General features: G+C 31.9%; 5 protein-coding genes across 5 annotated transcripts; 1 reads left to right on the plus strand and 4 right to left on the minus strand.

Annotated features, from left to right (window-relative positions):
- On the plus strand, nt 1633-2259 carry LOC104704857. The gene has a single exon (XM_010420878.1). It carries the CDS (start codon nt 1633-1635, stop codon nt 2257-2259), a length of 627 nt encoding a protein of 208 aa, XP_010419180.1.
- Nucleotides 5016-6443, minus strand: LOC104702047 (mitogen-activated protein kinase kinase 9). The gene has a single exon (XM_010417862.2). It carries the CDS (start codon nt 6198-6200, stop codon nt 5247-5249), a length of 954 nt encoding a protein of 317 aa, XP_010416164.1. The 5' UTR covers nt 6201-6443; the 3' UTR covers nt 5016-5246.
- LOC104704858 lies at nt 12289-13107 on the minus strand. Its single transcript, XM_010420879.1, has one exon. It carries the CDS (start codon nt 12889-12891, stop codon nt 12289-12291), a length of 603 nt encoding a protein of 200 aa, XP_010419181.1. The 5' UTR covers nt 12892-13107.
- Nucleotides 13431-15172, minus strand: LOC104702048 (glycine-rich RNA-binding protein 2, mitochondrial-like). Its single transcript, XM_010417863.1, has 4 exons — nt 14834-15172; nt 13991-14059; nt 13793-13899; nt 13431-13684 (listed from the first exon to the last, which is right to left on the minus strand). The coding sequence occupies exons 1-4, from the start codon at nt 15081-15083 to the stop codon at nt 13562-13564; spliced, it is 549 nt and encodes a 182-aa protein (XP_010416165.1). The 5' UTR covers nt 15084-15172; the 3' UTR covers nt 13431-13561.
- LOC104702049 (nudix hydrolase 21, chloroplastic-like) lies at nt 15259-16305 on the minus strand. Its single transcript, XM_010417864.1, has 2 exons — nt 15957-16305; nt 15259-15846 (listed from the first exon to the last, which is right to left on the minus strand). The coding sequence occupies exons 1-2, from the start codon at nt 16151-16153 to the stop codon at nt 15435-15437; spliced, it is 609 nt and encodes a 202-aa protein (XP_010416166.1). The 5' UTR covers nt 16154-16305; the 3' UTR covers nt 15259-15434.

Below are 17606 nucleotides of genomic sequence, written 5' to 3' on the forward strand. Positions count from 1 at the left end.
AATTAATGAATACTAATAGGAGTACCGAAGAACATAATTTGATTACTCTTTGAAGAACGATTAGTTCCCCTAAAATCTACAGTAAACTCTACAAAAATTAAATATAATATTCGAATTTTAAGATTCCAGATTATTATTACTTTTTTTTTTATAAGTTTATGTTTTATACGAAAAAGAATCGAATCAATTTGGAACGTTGGCGTGATCTTGAAATAGAATTACATCTCTCTCATCTTATTTTGGAAGTTAATTGTAGAGAGTTTTTTGGTATAGGCCTGATCTCATATAGGCACTAATGGTAGGAGGAGTTTTAACTCTCGTATATGGTTAAGGAGTAAGGGAAACTCTTGACTTTGTAATGAATGTTGGTCTTTTGACCTGATAATATATATATATCAACAGATGACAAAAAAAAAAAACAATTTGGAACGTTGGCGTGACCTCTTATTTATTTTACATACACTTGACGACCCATATACAACAAATCTATCAAATCAAGGCGTGACCTCCTTTTTATTTTCTTTGTCACACTCAAGAGTGTCACCTTAAGACTTTTCTTGATTCATCAATGCTAACGTAAGCCAGTACTTCACAATTCATTATTCATTTCATATTAATAGTGATGTATTAAGTAAGTAGAAAGCCAAAAAATAATTAAACAAAAATTGTTGTTATCAACTCTTCCACTAGCTAAAACAAAACCACCCGAATTTTCGACGAACATCCAACCAAAACTCAGATTGTTGCTCAAGCAAGTTGTGGAGACCTTTATTATTATTATTACTAGGTTTTGAACCCACGTGTAGCGTAGATTTATTTAATATATTTTAGTGAATATTATATATGATTGATGATAGTTATGAAATATTATCTCATAAAAAACTTTAAATTACTATTAAGACAAATTTGAAACACACAATTTGAAAAAATATATAACGTTACACTGCTTTTAAAAATTCAAATCCGATAAAAAAATCATTACTAGGTTTTGAACCCACGTGTAGCATGAATTTATTTAATATATTTTGGTGAATATTATATATAATTGATGATAGTTATGAAATATTATCTCATAAAAAACTTTAAATTACTATTAAGACAAATTTGAAACACACAATTTGAAAAAATATATAACGTTATACTGCTTTTAAAAATTCAAATCCGATAAAAAAATCATGAATTTATACTTAAATGTTATACTATTTTTCTTTCTCTTCTTTGTCAACTTCCTCACATTGTTCCACTGAATAATCATTCAAAAATTTTTTTTTACACTACCACATAACTTGTTAACTAATCAAACTCTACGACCAAAGTCATTGCCTCTTGTTCTCTTTAAATTTGTGCAATTCATGAAAACCAACATAGTCACCACATGCATTTAATTATTGATACTTTCACCGTATACTTACTCGGTTTTAGATTCACACGTATTGAGACTTCTCAAATAAAAAAAACTACAAAATTGTAAATTCTCAAACCAAAATCTTTAATACTACAAAATTATAAATTACTTGGAAAGAAAGTAATATGAACAAATTGTATAGCTAATAAAATATGTGTGCTTGTCGTTGATCCTTCTTCTTTAAACCCCAAAACTTGACTCAAACAACATCAAATCTAGGTCTTGCGATGTCAATCATTCTTTCTTTATCCCCTTATTTGTTTATTCTTTGTACTGAAGTTCTGATAGCTAATATCAAAAAGGCAGAAAGGGAGGAAAAGATTACGGGCATTAAGATTGCTCGTGATTTGCCCCCTATTTCTCATTTGCTCTTTGCGGATGATAGTCTGTTTTTCTGTCAAGCGGATGAAGAACAATGTTCAACGGTCATGAATATCATAGGCAACTATGGTAAAGCATCTGGTCAGGAGGTAAATTTGGATAAGTCCTCCATTATGTTTGGTAAAAAGGTGACTTCAGAGGTTAAGGACAGGGTAAAATCAGTCATTGGAATCTCCAAGGAAGGGGGTATGGGTTCCTATTTGGGAATTCCTGAGAGTCTCGGAGGATCGAGAGTTCAAGTCTTCGGTTACGTTCGAGATAGGATGAATGACCGGGTGAATGGTTGGACAACAAAATTCTTATCTAAGGGAGGGAAGGAAGTATTACTAAAGTTGGTGGCTTTGGCTCTCCCTACGCATGTTATGTCTTGCTTCAAACTCCCTCAAGGCTTAACGACCAAATTGACGAGTGCTATATCAAATTTCTGGTGGAGTTCTGATGGGAAGGATCGGGGGCTTCACTGGGTGGCTTGAGATAAAATGTGTAGAGATAAATCTGACGGAGGGTTGGGTTTTCGGGACTTGGAGACTTTCAATGATGCTTTATTGGCTAAACAGTATTAGCGTTTAATATAGTTTCCGAATTCTTTGTTTGCTCAAGTGTTAAGAGGTCGATACTTCAGGAATAAACACCCGTTAATAGCAAAAAAACCTTATTCACCCTCCTTTGGGTGGAGAAGTATTTTTTCAACAAAAAATATAGTGGAAAGGGGAGCCCGATGGACGGTTGGGTCAGGGTCTAGCATTTCGGTTTGGCGTGATCCCTGGATTCCTGATCAGCATCCTCGACCTGCAAATGGTCGGGGACGACAACTACACCCAAATCTAATGGTAAATCATTTGATTGATCCACGGACTAAAGAGTGGCATTTACCTATCCTTCAGGAATTTATGGATCTGGAGGCTATTCAAACTATTAAGAGTTTGCCTATTAGCAAATCTTTTAAGCCAGGCCGACTGGTGTGGCATTATACACAATCTGGTTGATACTCGGTTAAGTCAGGTTATAAGGTAGCTCAAGCTATGAAGGCTGAAGTGGAATTCGGTCCAAACTGTAATGTCCTGAAGGCCTAGGCTTGGAATCTTCCGGTACCACCTAAAATCAAACACTTTTTCTGGCAGATCGCATCTGGCTCACTTCCAGTGACGGTGCGATTAGCTTCTCGGGGAGTTAGTTGTGATACGGTATGCTAGAGATGTAATCTAGCGGCGGAGTCCATTAATCATACTTTGTTTGAGTGTCCTCACTCTCGGCGGGTATGGGAGAGGGTTTTTGATGGATCAATCACGGACAAGTCCCTTTTGCTTCGATCTATTCAAATCTAGATTTTATATATGGTAGAGGGTTAGTCCCTATGGCTTTAGGAGCTACTCACAGTTCGATACCGTGGCTGGTCTGGTTCTTATGGAAGGATAGGAATAAAAAAGTTTTCCAAGAGTTACAAACAGAGCCACTTGATGTTATTAATCAGGTTTTACGCGAACAATTGTGGTGGGAGGAACCCCAAATAATCGCAAAGGGATGAACCCGGTTCGACGGAACCTCGGCATAATCCGGAGATGATAATTCGTTGCCAAGTTGATGGTTCGTGGAAATCTACGGAACCAAACTCAGATTTAGGATGGTGGTGTGGTGATGGTGAGAATAAGACTTTAGTCTTGGGTGCCAGATGTCAACGTCGCAGTGCATCCCCACTTCATTCGGAGCTGGAAGCATTATTATGGGCGATGGAGTGTATCCTTTCCAGTGGCTTAGATTGCCAGAGGTTCGAGACGGATTATGCGGAGTTAATTTTGATGGTGCAAGCCCCGGAGGAGTGGCCGGCTTTCTCTACGCTTCTTGATGAGTTCCAGGTGCTTAGTGTCTCCTTGCCTCTTTTCACCCTATCCAAAATTCCAAGGACGTCCAATGTGAAGGCGGATTGTTTAGCTCGTTCCTCTAGATTGCTAGTGTCGGACACGATTTTTGTAAACAACTTTCCTCCAGTTTGGGCAACCAATCTAGGAGTTTTATTTTAATTTAATTAATGTTAGGATGAAAAAAAAAAGTGATACACAAAAACATGTATTAATGCTCATAAGATATAAAAAGCACAAACGAAGATAAATAAGATATTTTCAAGATATTCAAAAATTGAATATATAATATTTATAATACTTAAACTTTTAAATTTTTAATAGAGTTTAAATATTTATAATATTTTAAACTTTAGATGTAGTTTAAATATTTATAACATTTTTTAGAGTTAAATATTAATGATATTTAAACTTTCTATGGAAGTATTTATAGTATTTTTAAACATTCTATTAAGTTTAATTATTTATAATATTTGAATCTTTTAAAAGTTTCAATAATTATAATATTTTAAATTTTTTGACTACATCTAATGTTTCAATATTGTTAATACTTTAAACTTTTTAAAATATTAAAAAAATTTAAAACTTTTTAGAAGTTTTAATTTGCTATATAAAACCAAATAAAACTTTAAAATTTGGACGCTTGATAAATCAAGCTTCTTGTTCATTCGTAGTTGGAAGGATATTAGTCTTATTTATAATGATTTCTATCTATCGTCTAAAATTTTCTAGCTGATGTGGGACGTTGTACATACATTTATTTATAAGTATTATCATATAAAATTTCAAAAATGTTAAATATTGAAATGGCTGATCGCGATTGGTCATTTAAAAGATCTTAATATATGCAATTCTGAAATTTTTAAAAAATGTTAATTAGTGAGATGACAAATTCCTATTAGTTGTTTTAAATCTTAGGTGTACAGTTCTAGAAGCTTATATTTAGTATAGATTATTAAGTCGGAGTTGGATTTTTATTTTTTTTGTTAAGTTGAATATTTTAAACTTCTTTGGCCGCCTCCAATTTGTTTTTTTTTTTTCGGAACGTGCTTTATTGCATTTTTTTTTTCCAAGAACCAAACAAAAACTAAATCATTCCACAAAAGGGATTTGTTTTTGCGAATATTTTAGTAATAACAAGGAGAGATTTAAACATGAAAAAAAAAATAAAGGACTGATGATTATGTGATTCGCCAAGCATGACACAACATTCAATAGAAACTACCAAAGATATCTGATTTTTTTTTTTTTTTTTTTTTTCACATATGCTACACCTGTCAACAAGAGTGTGACTGCGTGACTATATTACCTTTTGGATTAATATGTGATTCCGTTGGGGTCTATATGTTATTTTGGGGAAAAGAGAGTATTAGTTAAAGATTACCAAAACTTATGTACATCAACGATTGAATTAATGAATAAATAGTACTGAAAGACATAATTTAATTATGATGATGTATGTATAAAAACAATATTACCATCATAATATGATTTCTCCAGTAAACTCTACAAAAACTAAATCTAATATTCGAATTTTAAGATTCCAGATTCTTTTTTTGTTGTTGTTGTAAGTTTATGTTTAAACAAAAATAAAAAGAATCGAATCAAAGATCTTCCCGGAGAAAAGGATGAGCAAGAAGCTGCGGCGCCGTCCATCTCTTACTCGAATCTTTACGTAGACAACACTCAACAAAACTCCTAAACTCTTCCGAACATCCCTCCGGCGCTCTCGGCGGTTCTCCGAAACACACAGCGCACATAAGCGTCGCCCAGTCAGGTCTCTGCCCCGGCGGAAGCAAAGGGAAATGACCAACGAGAAGCTCAAGCATCATCAACCCAAAACTCCATATATCTCCGGCGTATATATCCGAGCTTATCCCACCGGAAGACTCCGAATCGAATCTCTCAGGACTCATGTAAGCGCAAGTCCCAACATACGAGTTGCACGAATCCAACGACCGTACCAAGATCTTGCTAACTCCGAAATCGGCGATTTTAACTTCGTCTCTCGAGTTGAGAAGCAGATTCGCCGGTTTGATATCACGGTGAACGATCTTGAGAGCGTGTAGATAGCTAAGTCCTTTCAAGATCTGTTTAGCGAACCCGGCGAGTTTCTTCTCCGTCACGGCACCGCGTAGCGATTCTAAAGTTCCTCCGTCCATGTACTCCATCAGAATCGAGACCTCGCCGACGACCGGTTTCTCGAAGATCCCGTGACATTTCACGACGTAGGGAGAATCCGTACGTCGGAGGATCTCCATCTCTCGCATCAGCTGTCTCGTGAAAACCGGATCCATGTCTCCGTTGACGGTTTTCAAAGCGTAGATCTCAGACGTGTTCTTGTGACGGACTCTGTAAACGATCCCTCCGTTTCCGCATCCGAGGACGTTGAGTCTCTCGAGATCACTTGCAGCTGCTGCGGAGGTGTTGTTGTTGTTACAGACTGAGGAGGTAGCAGCTGTTACGGAGGAGGAGGAGGTCACGGAGAAGCGGCGGTCGGAGATCGGAGGAAGAGGAAGTCGGAGATTGAGCTGACGACGTTCACGAACTAAAGCCATATCTAAGAAGAGAGAAGATATTCTGATTCTGAGAATTTAAGAGAAGCTTCAGAGATTTTTATATGAGTTTTGTGATTTTCTTCAAAGACTTTTTATGAGTGTGAAGAGAGGAGACTACGAGGAAGGTGAAGGTGAACATTACTTAAATTTTAATTTCTTCTTCTTATCTTGAAATGGGAACTTTTTGTGTTTCCTTCGTTAAAAATGCAACTTGTGTGTGAGTGTTTTGATTACGCACGTGGTTAATTGCATCAGACTGTAAAATTTACTACTACTATATATATAATGGAAATTGAAAACGACTCTAATCCTAATCGTAATCATTTATTCTACAGTTAATAACGATAAGGTGGGGTGCTTACAAAAAAGTTAATGGAAGTTGTAAGATTTGGGCGGCTCATAACGGTAACTAATTGAGTAGTACATTAATAAATGATAGCAATAATTTATGAGAAATGAAAAGTGTGAAGGTTCGATGAACCAAAGGAGGATCTTTAATGACTAATGAGGTATGATGAGAACGACCAAAGAAGTTTAGGCCAACGTGGAATTGTTTCTAACAGCCATCTGGTTGATTTTATGAGGCCATCAAATTCAAATGTTTGGCAACTTTTTGCTAATCTGTGACTATTATTGTATTTGATATGTTGTTAGATTCAGATAAGATCTTTGATGATGAGGAGGATACATAAGATTATGATGAGTTTTTTTTTTAGCCTTTAAAGTTTAAGCATTTGTTAGGTGTGTGTATCCATGCACGTGCCTTATAAACAGCTCCACAAAATTTTGAAATCATAATATTAAAACCTGCACAAGAAATTTGAAATTACTATCCAAAGTAAAGTTTAATTACTAATTACTAATTACTTTTAATTTCGTATATATTGGACTTTATGTTAAAATGGAAGTCTGGAAGTGTAAACATTTACAATTTAGGGGCGACACGAATTTAAAACTTTGTTAAAGAAAGAGGTTGAAATATGAAAGCTTTGAATATATTTTAATATTAGGCAATATCCCGCGCATACGCGCGAGTTGTTGTATTAGTTATGTTAATTCATTTTAGTTTATGTAATAATCATAAAAATATGAGAATTTTCAGAGAATAATTTTTAATAAAAAATTTAAAATGGTATTTTTGAAAAGTAGTACTGAAAAATATTTGAATTTCTCCCTAAAAATACATGTATAACAAACAAATTTCCTAAATTTCAATAATACACTTTATTTATTCAAATCATACAATATCAAAATATACCACTTATTTTTAAAAATATTGTTAATGATTAGAATAAAAATTACAACTTTAAATTCTAATGATTTTCTCTTTGTAGTAAAATTTTGGAAATGGAAAATCAAATTGTTTTTTTAATGTAGAAATCATTAAATTACAAAATTTTAAATTAAAGAAATATTATAATGATCATTATATAATTATATTTTGGATTACAAGAACTAAATATAATGATGAGTATACAGAAAAGTATATTACAAATTTTTTGGAGGTAAGAGAGAGTTAAAAAAAATGATTAAATAATTCTATTATAATAGTTTATTTTGTTAAAACATTGCATACTTTTAAAAATAAAATAAATATTCATGAACGAGGATGATTTCTTTAGTTTGATTCCCTCATTGAACTTTGATTGAAATTAGTATTGTTGAATCTGCATCGATAATTGTTTTTTACAGCCACCAAAATTTTATCATACATATGTAATTGAAAATTAAAAAATAATAAGAAGACAAAGAAGGAAGGAAGAAATACATAAAAACAAAGAAATAAAATTGAGCAAAATATAAGATAAATCTAACAAAATATATAATCACACTCTTACCATGAGGTTTGAACCCATGCAAAAACATAAAGAAAACAAAGAAATATTTAGAATTTGAGAAATGGTGGATGATGATATGAGAACGATTATTTATAGGATTTAAATAGATGAAAGTTACATTTCTAAAATAAATTAATTAGAGGAGTTACAACAATATAATTTATAGTGTGTTTGAATGAACATGAATGGAAAAATAGTCAATTCATAATTTATGTAATTTCAGTTACAATTTAGTAGTAAAATATTGATTTAAAGTATAGATTAATGTACATTGTTACATTTTTATTTAATTAAAAATAAAAATTATTTTTTAGAAATTAAATGCTAAATGAACCAATAAGGAAGAGTGAAACCTTATAAAATCATATGAAATGTAATAAAAAATCTCAAAGATTAATTTGATTTTTAATCTCTTTTATATTCACCTTAATTTAAGCTATATTGCTAGATTAAATTCTAGTGATTTCCTCTTTGTAGTAAAATTTTGGAAATGGAATATCAAATGGTTTTTTATATAGAAAATCATTAAATAACAAAATTTTGAATTAAATAAAAATTATAATGTTCTTTATATAATTTTATTTTGGATCACAAGAACTAAATATAATGATGAGTATACAAAAAATGTATTACAAAATTTTTGGAGGTAAGAGAGAGTTAAAATTTTTGATTTAATAATTCTATTATAATAGTTTATTTTGTTAAAACATTCTCTATTTTTAAAAATTAAATAAATATACATGAATAAAGATGATTTATTTAGCTTGATTCCCTCATTGAGTTTTGATCAAAATTAATATTGCTGAATCTACATCGAAATGTACAAAATATATAATCACACTCTTACCATGAGTTTTTAACTCATGCAAGAACATAAATAAAACAAAGAAAATATTTTGAGATATGGTGGATGATGATATGAGAATAGTTATTTATAGGATTTCAAGAGATGAAAGTTACATTTCTAAAATAAATTAATTAGAGGAGTTACAATTACAATTTATAGTTTGTTTGAATGATAATGAATGGGAAAAAATAGTCAATCTATAATTTATGTAATTGCAGTTACAATTTAGTAGTAAAGTGTGGATTTAAAAGTATAGATTAATATACATTATTATATTTTTACTTAATTAAAAAATATTATTATTTAAAAAAAAAATGCTAAATTGACCAATAAGGAGAGAGTGAAACCTTACTTTTATGTATACTAGGTAATTAGTCCATGCAATACGTATACTAACTAAAATATTTTTTTACTAATGTATAATCTCAAAAAAATTACACTAATGTATGCATCTCAAAAAAATTTATAGTAATTTCTCAAAATTTACTAGAAAATTTATAGTAATTTTCTATAAATCAAAAATTAACCAATACTACAAAAAAATGTTACAATTTGATTAGCTATATTAATATAAATAACAATATAGAAATTTAAACATTTTCCTAATATGAGAGAATCTATGTTTATGATCATGTTTTATAGAGGTTAAACATTGATTTAAAGATTTTTTCTTAATGATATTGTAAACATAAGACTGTATAGTATAGTAATATTGAATCAAATAAAATTATCATAAAATTTAGTAACTACGTATAAAATTATTGTATATAGAATATTCCTCATTTCAAAGTTTAAAGCAATTAAAATAATTAAAAAATATATTAAAATTTTACCAAAAACATTTTTTCTTGAAAGATAAATATATTAGTTGGAGGAATGAATGTAAAATTATTGGGTAGGAGTTACATTTGAGTTAAATGTAGAGTTAAATGGAGTTAAAAGCATTTAAAAGTGGATTAATTATAAATAAGTATTTTAATTTATTTTTGACTTAAAGAAAGGGAATACCAAGTGGCAATCAAAATTTAAACTTACACTTTTTGATTGTTTTGTTGTTATAAACTCAACACTCACACATAATATTCTAAATTTGAAAATATTACTTTTGAAATGACAAACTAAATTAGTTTTTTTAAAAAAATATATGAACTTCAATCTAAAGATTTTTTAAAACCCCAAGAATAACTTCAATCCCTTTGTTTTTTTTGTTTTTCACTCATCAATTTAATTTATAGTAAGAAAGCAAATAAAAAAAATAGAAAGTATTAAATGAAAATCAACCAATAAGGAGAGAGTGAAACCTTACTTTTATATATATATATATATTTATCTAGAGGATCACAAAACAAAATAGACTTTACAAAATAAAATAGACTTTATAAATGGATAATTATATTGATTATTCTAAATTATTATAAATGATACATGAATATGTGAGATAACCATAGTACATAATAGATAATTAGAGATGAATCTTTTCAACTTCATGATCTTATTGTGTGGTGAATATTATAAGAGTATGAAAAATAATGACTTATAAGATGCTAATCTAAAATAGATAATGAAGATAAACTTTTAAAAACAGATTCTCAAATAAACTTGATTCTTTGTTAAAGCCAACAAATGTGATTTTAAATTTAGCTATGGAAATTTTAAAAATAAATATGAATAGATTAGAAAGACAAGAAATATAAAAGAAATATTTTATTTTTATATAAAAAATATAAAAATTGAAAACAATGTTAATTATATATAATACTTTCTAAATTAAAATATAGAATCAAACTCTTACAACACATATTAGATATAACAACATTTGATATTGGTGAGAAAGGAGGAGAGAATAATTACTTATAAGATGATAATCCAAATTAGATAATGGAGATGAATCTTTAAAGATAAAAAAAATGTAAAAAAAAAAATATATATATCATGTAGTCTCTAAAATTAAAATTTAGCATTAAAATTTTACAATGATATTTCATTTGGTTTTTTGTAACCCTTACAACAAAAATAAGAAATTGAAAACATTAAAAAAAAATTTGAGATATTGTGGAAGAGAATGAAAGAAGTGGAAGAGAATGAGAGAATATGAAAATGAGAAAGTAAAAAATGCTTATTGAGAGAATGAGGCAATGCTTATTTATATGATAAGAATTGATGGAAGTTACATTTAAAATTATTGGAGTTACAAATATTATTTATTGTGTTTGAATAAAATTGAGTGGTGGAATATGATTAATGCATAATTTATTTTATTTTCAGTTATTTTATTTTAATGTATGAATTAAATGTATTGTGTTAATTGGGTCTTAAATATTATTTAAAGCAATTAAACAACTAGAAAGCAAAAAAAAAAAAAATAGAAGTATTAAATGAAAATCAACCAATAAGGAGAGAGTGAAACCTTACTTTTATATATATGATGATTTGTTTACATGAAAATGAATGGAAAAAATAGTTAATTCATAATTTATGTAATTGCAGTTACAATTTAGTAATAAAGTGTGGATTTAAAGTATAGATTAATATATATTATTATATTTTTATTTAATTAAAAATAACTATTCTTTAAAAAAGAATGTTAAATTGACCAATAAGAAGAGAGTGAAATTTTACTTTTATGTATATGATTTTGGTTGATGTTTTTTTTTTTAATTCTTGCTCATATATTGTAGAGCATTTAGCATGTGTGCATGTGTCTATTTATTAAGCACATGCTAACTGGTTTTTTAATTAGACATTTTTTCTTCTTTAAAGATTATTACCCAGACATCTGTTCCACGCATGTCGACAACACATGTTATAGCATCAGGGTTCGTACAACAATCTAGTATTATTTTTATTTTTAGTTAATGAAATTGTGATTTTATGTTTTCAAGTTTCTTTGGATAACCTAATTTAATAATAAAAATAAAATAAAAGATAACCTCGTTAACAACATAATCAATCGGGATCTCATTTAGATTCTACTTGGGCCTGATGGGCTCTTACCCGTCCAATTTCGATTTGTTTGTTCAACTTAATTTTCTTTGGAATTTTCTTATATTTGTTGGCTGAGTGACAATCAATCAATCAGAATGGGCTTTTTATAAGATAGTATCTTGATTTACTATCTCACCGTGATCATATAAATAAACAAACTACAGTGGCAATTTGGTCGCAAGTTGGAACTTAGTTCTCTCATATTGATGAACAGAAGAAAATATCAGTAACAATATCACTCTGGTAGATGTTTGCTTTACATAAAAGAATGGACAGAAGAAAATAAGCATAAAAATTGTTTTTTTATGTCAAGAATTTTCGATTTACGAATCTAAAACGCAGAATGAAAAACTAGCATCCAAACAAACGAAAGACTAAAAGGAAGCAATTAAGTGTGGAAAAAAACTAATAAATTGAATTAAAGAGAAACAAAGTCTTCCAGGTAGCCACCAAGCCATGGATCCGACCTAATCTCCCATGTCGTATCAAACGATTCCCATGGGATACTCTTGAGATCTTCCATCGAAACTTCTAAATCCTCAAGGGTCACGTGGTCATAATCCTTCTTATTCCTCGTAGTAGTACTCTCACCGACGCTTTCCTCGTTCTTCTTCTTCTTCGGATGTGATATCTCATCGTCATCGTCGTTCTTCTTCTCCGTCTCCGTCTCGTTAAGATCAGTAGAAGAAAAACACGAATCCGCTCTTGATGTAACATCATTGTCTTCCTTCGCTTTCGGTGCCCCCTTGACCACGCACATTAATTCGTCGAATGGTTCGACGTTGTCCCACCAAGACCCTAATCTCCGTTTCTTCTTCTTCGGCCGCTCTAGGGTTACCTCCTCATCGTCATCGATGATGATGATTGCATCAGTAGAAGGAGGCGATCCCGAGGAGTTGAATGACGGAGGAGAATCGACGAAGCAGAGTTTATCGTTGTCGGTCATATTACGACGTTGCTTGGAGAACAAGGTGAGTCCGATCTGCGACTCGTTAATCTCTTGTTGTTTCTCTATCGCCATGTTTCGTTTCGTGTGAATTATCGAAGAAACCAAATATGAATCTAAGAAGGGATTACGAGAGAGACAATATCAAATCGAGAGTCAGAGAGATTATGAAACTTAACTCTTAATCTGGCTTTTGAAGTTTAATTTATAGAGACTAGGGTAATACATGTGGCAAAAGGAAAAGGAAAACCTTGAAAAAAATTGGAAAATTTTAACTCGGATATGGAAAAAAGGAAAGTTCTTTTACATCACTTCTGTTCAAAAAGCAGTTGTGTGTCAATAGATAAATACGCAAAGTTTTTTTTTTTTCTTTTTAAATAATTCTTGAGAGTAAAACTATATCCTAAATTATCAAATCTTGCATAACATTATATCTATTTGGACAAAAATAATTAACACAAACCGGTATATCCTGAAAGGAATAGGTATTAAGTAAATCCTAATTTTGATTTGAATTATTTTGTATCACAAACTGTACATTAATCCGAAGTGAATAATTATCTACCATTTGTTTTGGAAGCTATGTTGTTATGCATTTTTTACATAAATGTTACTTGAGTTCAGACTATTTCCCTTGGGTAAACTTGGTAGAAGATGACCAGTGACATCATCGTATAATCAGAAAAAGTACATGAAAATTTTACAATTCATTACAGTAATACATATGAAGACAAAACCAAAATAGCTACCACGTACGAAAAGTGCGAGGTTTGGATTGAGGTTTGGGGTACTCTGGTCTGGGTTTACCTCTGGAGATATCTGATCTGGTTTTAGCTTCCTCCACGAATATAACCCTTCCATCCAAAAACTGTAATAACACCAAATCAGAAATTTGCTATTAACCTTTGTTCTCTTAATCACACCAGGTAAACGATTTTAAGAATGAAGACAAGACTAATGATGTTGAGCTATGTACCTTTCCGTGCATCCCTTCAATAGCTTTAATAGCCTCATCCTCTGTGTCATACCTTAGGAAAGCAAAACCTTTTGGTCTATTAGCTACCTTATCCATCACCAAGTTCACTACACAGGAGGACACAATCAAGAACATGAGTTACACAGTTTGTAATAATTGGACCGAAGTGGAACAAAAGGGGGAGCTTTATATGCTTACTGTGTACAAGCTTGCCAAACTGTTCAAAAGTATCTCGTAAGGTATCTTCAGTTGTGCGGAAAGAAAGCCCTGTGCACAAACCATCAAAATCAAGTCCATATTACTCCAAGTTCAAGTCTCATGTGATGAAAGCAGAGATGTGAAAAGTGAATAAACGGATGAAAGAGCATTAACACTGCTCTCTCTATTTGGTCATGTCTAAAGTTCTAATTCACCTTGCACCAATCGTTTTACAGAAGGAAGAAGCTTTACAACATTGAGTGATACCACAAACGAATGATGAAAAACAAACACATGAAAGAAAGGTATCAATCTCCTCAATTTCACACCTATTCATTCTGCACCAACCAAAAATCATTCCCTGCCTTAACAACAAATCTGAGAATGTCTTGGGAACAAACACAGCAACATACAAAAAGTAACACTAATTGTCTCCGGTTCAGGCCTATTTCTGAAAGGAACCAAAGAAAGACATTTCCTTCACTGAGACAATCTCTCTAAAACCAATTCTCAGGCTAAACCACAACAAATTGAAAGGCTCTACACCCCCAAAACAAGTTTGTCATTACTTTTCATATACACCCCCAACGCAAGATCTTAACATCTAACATAGCTAACTAAAGCTACCGCCACAAAATGTGACCGCTCTGAAGGATTTAGTGATATTCTAAGTTGCTCTCAATGTATACACAGTGAAAAGCTGCAAAAATTTACTGGCATAATACTCCAAGAAACACTAAAGAATCACACAAGTACTGTATATAACCAGAAATTTCCAATACAGAAGCATCATTCACGAATTGGGATTATAAGCAAATGAAGAAACTGGAAACATAAACTCACCACTGACAAAGAGTTTCGTCTTTTGCCCAGAGGAAGACGACGACGAAGAAGAAGAAGAAGAAGAAGAATCGGAAGAGATACAGCTAGAAACCATTAACCCGCCAATATCACGGCGTCGGCGAGCCAAAATTACGACGGTGCCGACATTGATTCGTCGGCAAGAGACGCTGCAGACGGACGAGAAGTTAGATCTAAAGAGGCGATCTCCGGAACACGATGGAACGACGACGTTCCCTAAGCTTACTGCCATTGTTTCCCTCCTCTTCTTCTTCTTCCCCGCCAGACCCTATCCCCTCCTAACTTTGATTTATTGAGGGTAATTTTGGTATTTCATATATTCTCTTGATAAGTCATAATAAGACTAAAAAAAACAAAAAAAAAATAACTTAAAACTGAGACGAAGTCTCGATTGTAACAACTAGAAGAAGATTGATCCAGTATTATATATGTACACATTACATGTTGTGAAGCCAAAGATTCAAAACAATTAGGGATTTAATCGAACTAATCTAAACCTAAAATCTTTTGTTAACAAAATGAATGAATCAAATCAAATCATAAGACTAATAAACTTAACAAAGATGCTAAACATATTATCTTCTCATTCGTTGGTCTGACATTTGCGGTTAATAAAAGCTTCCAAAGCTTCTCTCATCCACGAATTCTGACACAACACAATCGCTTCAGACAAAGAAACCCATCTCCGCTGTCTGAAATCAGCTTCAGGCCATTTCTCAAACTGCTGACTAACAAGCAGAGGGAACATGTAACCGTCGTGAACCATGGTGTGTCTTTTGCTTTTGTATTGCCATTTCCCAAGTGATTCTTCGAGCTGTCCCGTAACACCAGCTTCTTCGATCGTCTCTCTCAACGCAGCTTCTTCGATCGATTCGTCAATCTCCCAACCTCCTTTTGGTAATAACATACCTTTCCCTTTCTTCTGTGCACTTATCAAAAGCACTTCGATCTCTCTTTCTCCTCCACCATGTTTCTTGAATCTGTACGGTACACATCTGCACAAGGTTCGAATAATTTATATAAGATTACAAGAAAATCATTATAAAAAAAGGTTTCCCCCAAATTAGGGAAATTAGGGTTTGGGAAATTGGAGACATATACATACCCGACGACTTGGCGATGACCTGAGGTACTGTAACGTTGAAGATCTCGACCGGTTCGAGAGACTAAAGAGACGACTTTCTCAATCGGTGCGATCTTCTTGGAGTTGGAGGAGGGGATGTGGTTATCAAACGTCGGTGATAAGTGCGATGTAACGTTTGAAAAGTTTGATATGAATAAAGACACATAGATTCCTGTCATTTTTTTTAATTTTTTTTTTGTTGTTGTTGTGTTTCTTTTTCTGTTTATCTCTCCGCCGCAATCTCCGATTCAAAAGCAAAGATCGATTTGATAGAGGAGGAGAAGGAAGATGAAAAGATGTGTGATTTGTGATGAGGATTGGGTTTGTGGAACGCTCTTTTTATATATTGGAAAAAAAAGTCCCCACGCGCTTCAGATATTTGCTTTGATGCGTTCCAACTACATTTTTGGTCGTCAACTAGTTCGGTTAAAGGAACCGGTCTTTTGATTCGGTTACTAAATTGACTTGTTTTTTTTTTTCGGTTTTGAGATTTGGTTCACGCTGACAACTCTTCAAAGCTTTTTAAAACAAAATCCAGATTAGAACGGGGGTTAGTAATACTAATCTCCAATACTGCTAAGTGCTAACAATACTGATTCATATAAATATGAATCAAAGTTTTTTGATGAGAAGGAAGCAAAAGTCCAAAGTACCAAAGAACGCGGGATAAGAAGAATGAGAAGAGAGTGGGAGCGTAGACGCGCGTGGAGAAGCAAAGCAAGTGGAATGACTCGTTTTGTTTTATCTGTTTACTTCTTCTATATTCCCACACGACACAACATGTACACGTGCTGGTGCCAACACGGTATTTACGAATTATGTAATGTATATCTTTGATGACTTTTAAACGAAAGTACTTGAGAGCTATTTTCCACATATTATTATTGTTGCTTTTACATCTTCTAGACAAAATATATATGAGAGCTATTTCGATTTCGGCATATTATTTTTTGCTTTTACGTCTTCTATCCGAATATTAATTAAATATCATAAAATTGACCTATCAAAATTATATTAAGATGAGATGAGTGTAAGAATATTTTATTAAGTACCAACATTTTCTAAAAAAAAAAAACTCTAAATTTGTTGTGTTTTTAAAAATATTTTATTGAAATTTACACAGATATATGAAAATAAATTTCAGAATCAACAGTTTTTTCTTAAACGGAACAAAATAGTTTACCGAAACCATGATTTTCAATAGGTATTGATCTGAGATTTATAATTTTGGTGTTTCACATTTTTTATAACAAGATCCTATATCCCAAACTATTATCGGAGTCTAGGAGCCTCAATAATTATATTATTGATAATTTTTTTTTAACGTTTTTAGGAAACAGAATTTGTTACAAAGTCGTTACATAAATGGCTCCGTAAAAACATTGGAGGTCTGAAATATGTTCTACTAATTTCTGGTTGATAATGAGCAAACTTAGCTAATTTATCAGCCGCTTGATTACATTCCCTCTGTATAAGTGAGAATGAAATCCTATCGAATAAATCCGCCCAACTGCGGATATCAACTAGGAGATTATCCATAGTTATATTCATTGTTCTTCTATGTATAAGATCATCCAAAGACTTGCAGTCTCCTTCAAATATTGCCCGTCGGTAGCCTCGACACCATGTTAA

The sequence above is a fragment of the Camelina sativa genome, chromosome 7 (genome assembly GCF_000633955.1).
Source record: "Camelina sativa cultivar DH55 chromosome 7, Cs, whole genome shotgun sequence".
Classification (NCBI taxonomy): Eukaryota; Viridiplantae; Streptophyta; class Magnoliopsida; order Brassicales; family Brassicaceae; genus Camelina; species Camelina sativa.

Excerpts from the sequence above, each read along its gene's own strand:
- LOC104704857 (XM_010420878.1), top strand. The coding sequence starts at position 1,633 with ATGTCAATCATTCTTTCTTTATCCCCTTATTTGTTTATTCTTTGTACT.
- LOC104702047 (XM_010417862.2), bottom strand. The coding sequence starts at position 6,200 with ATGGCTTTAGTTCGTGAACGTCGTCAGCTCAATCTCCGACTTCCTCTT.
- LOC104704858 (XM_010420879.1), bottom strand. The coding sequence starts at position 12,891 with ATGGCGATAGAGAAACAACAAGAGATTAACGAGTCGCAGATCGGACTC.
- LOC104702048 (XM_010417863.1), bottom strand. The coding sequence starts at position 15,083 with ATGGCAGTAAGCTTAGGGAACGTCGTCGTTCCATCGTGTTCCGGAGAT. Across the intron at positions 14,060-14,833 it reads GACGAAACTCTTTGTCAGTG|GGCTTTCTTTCCGCACAACT; the intron begins GTGAGTTTATGT and ends GTTTGTGCACAG. Across the intron at positions 13,685-13,792 it reads TTGAAGGGATGCACGGAAAG|TTTTTGGATGGAAGGGTTAT; the intron begins GTACATAGCTCA and ends GTGTTATTACAG.
- LOC104702049 (XM_010417864.1), bottom strand. The coding sequence starts at position 16,153 with ATGACAGGAATCTATGTGTCTTTATTCATATCAAACTTTTCAAACGTT. Across the intron at positions 15,847-15,956 it reads GGTCATCGCCAAGTCGTCGG|ATGTGTACCGTACAGATTCA; the intron begins GTATGTATATGT and ends AACCTTGTGCAG.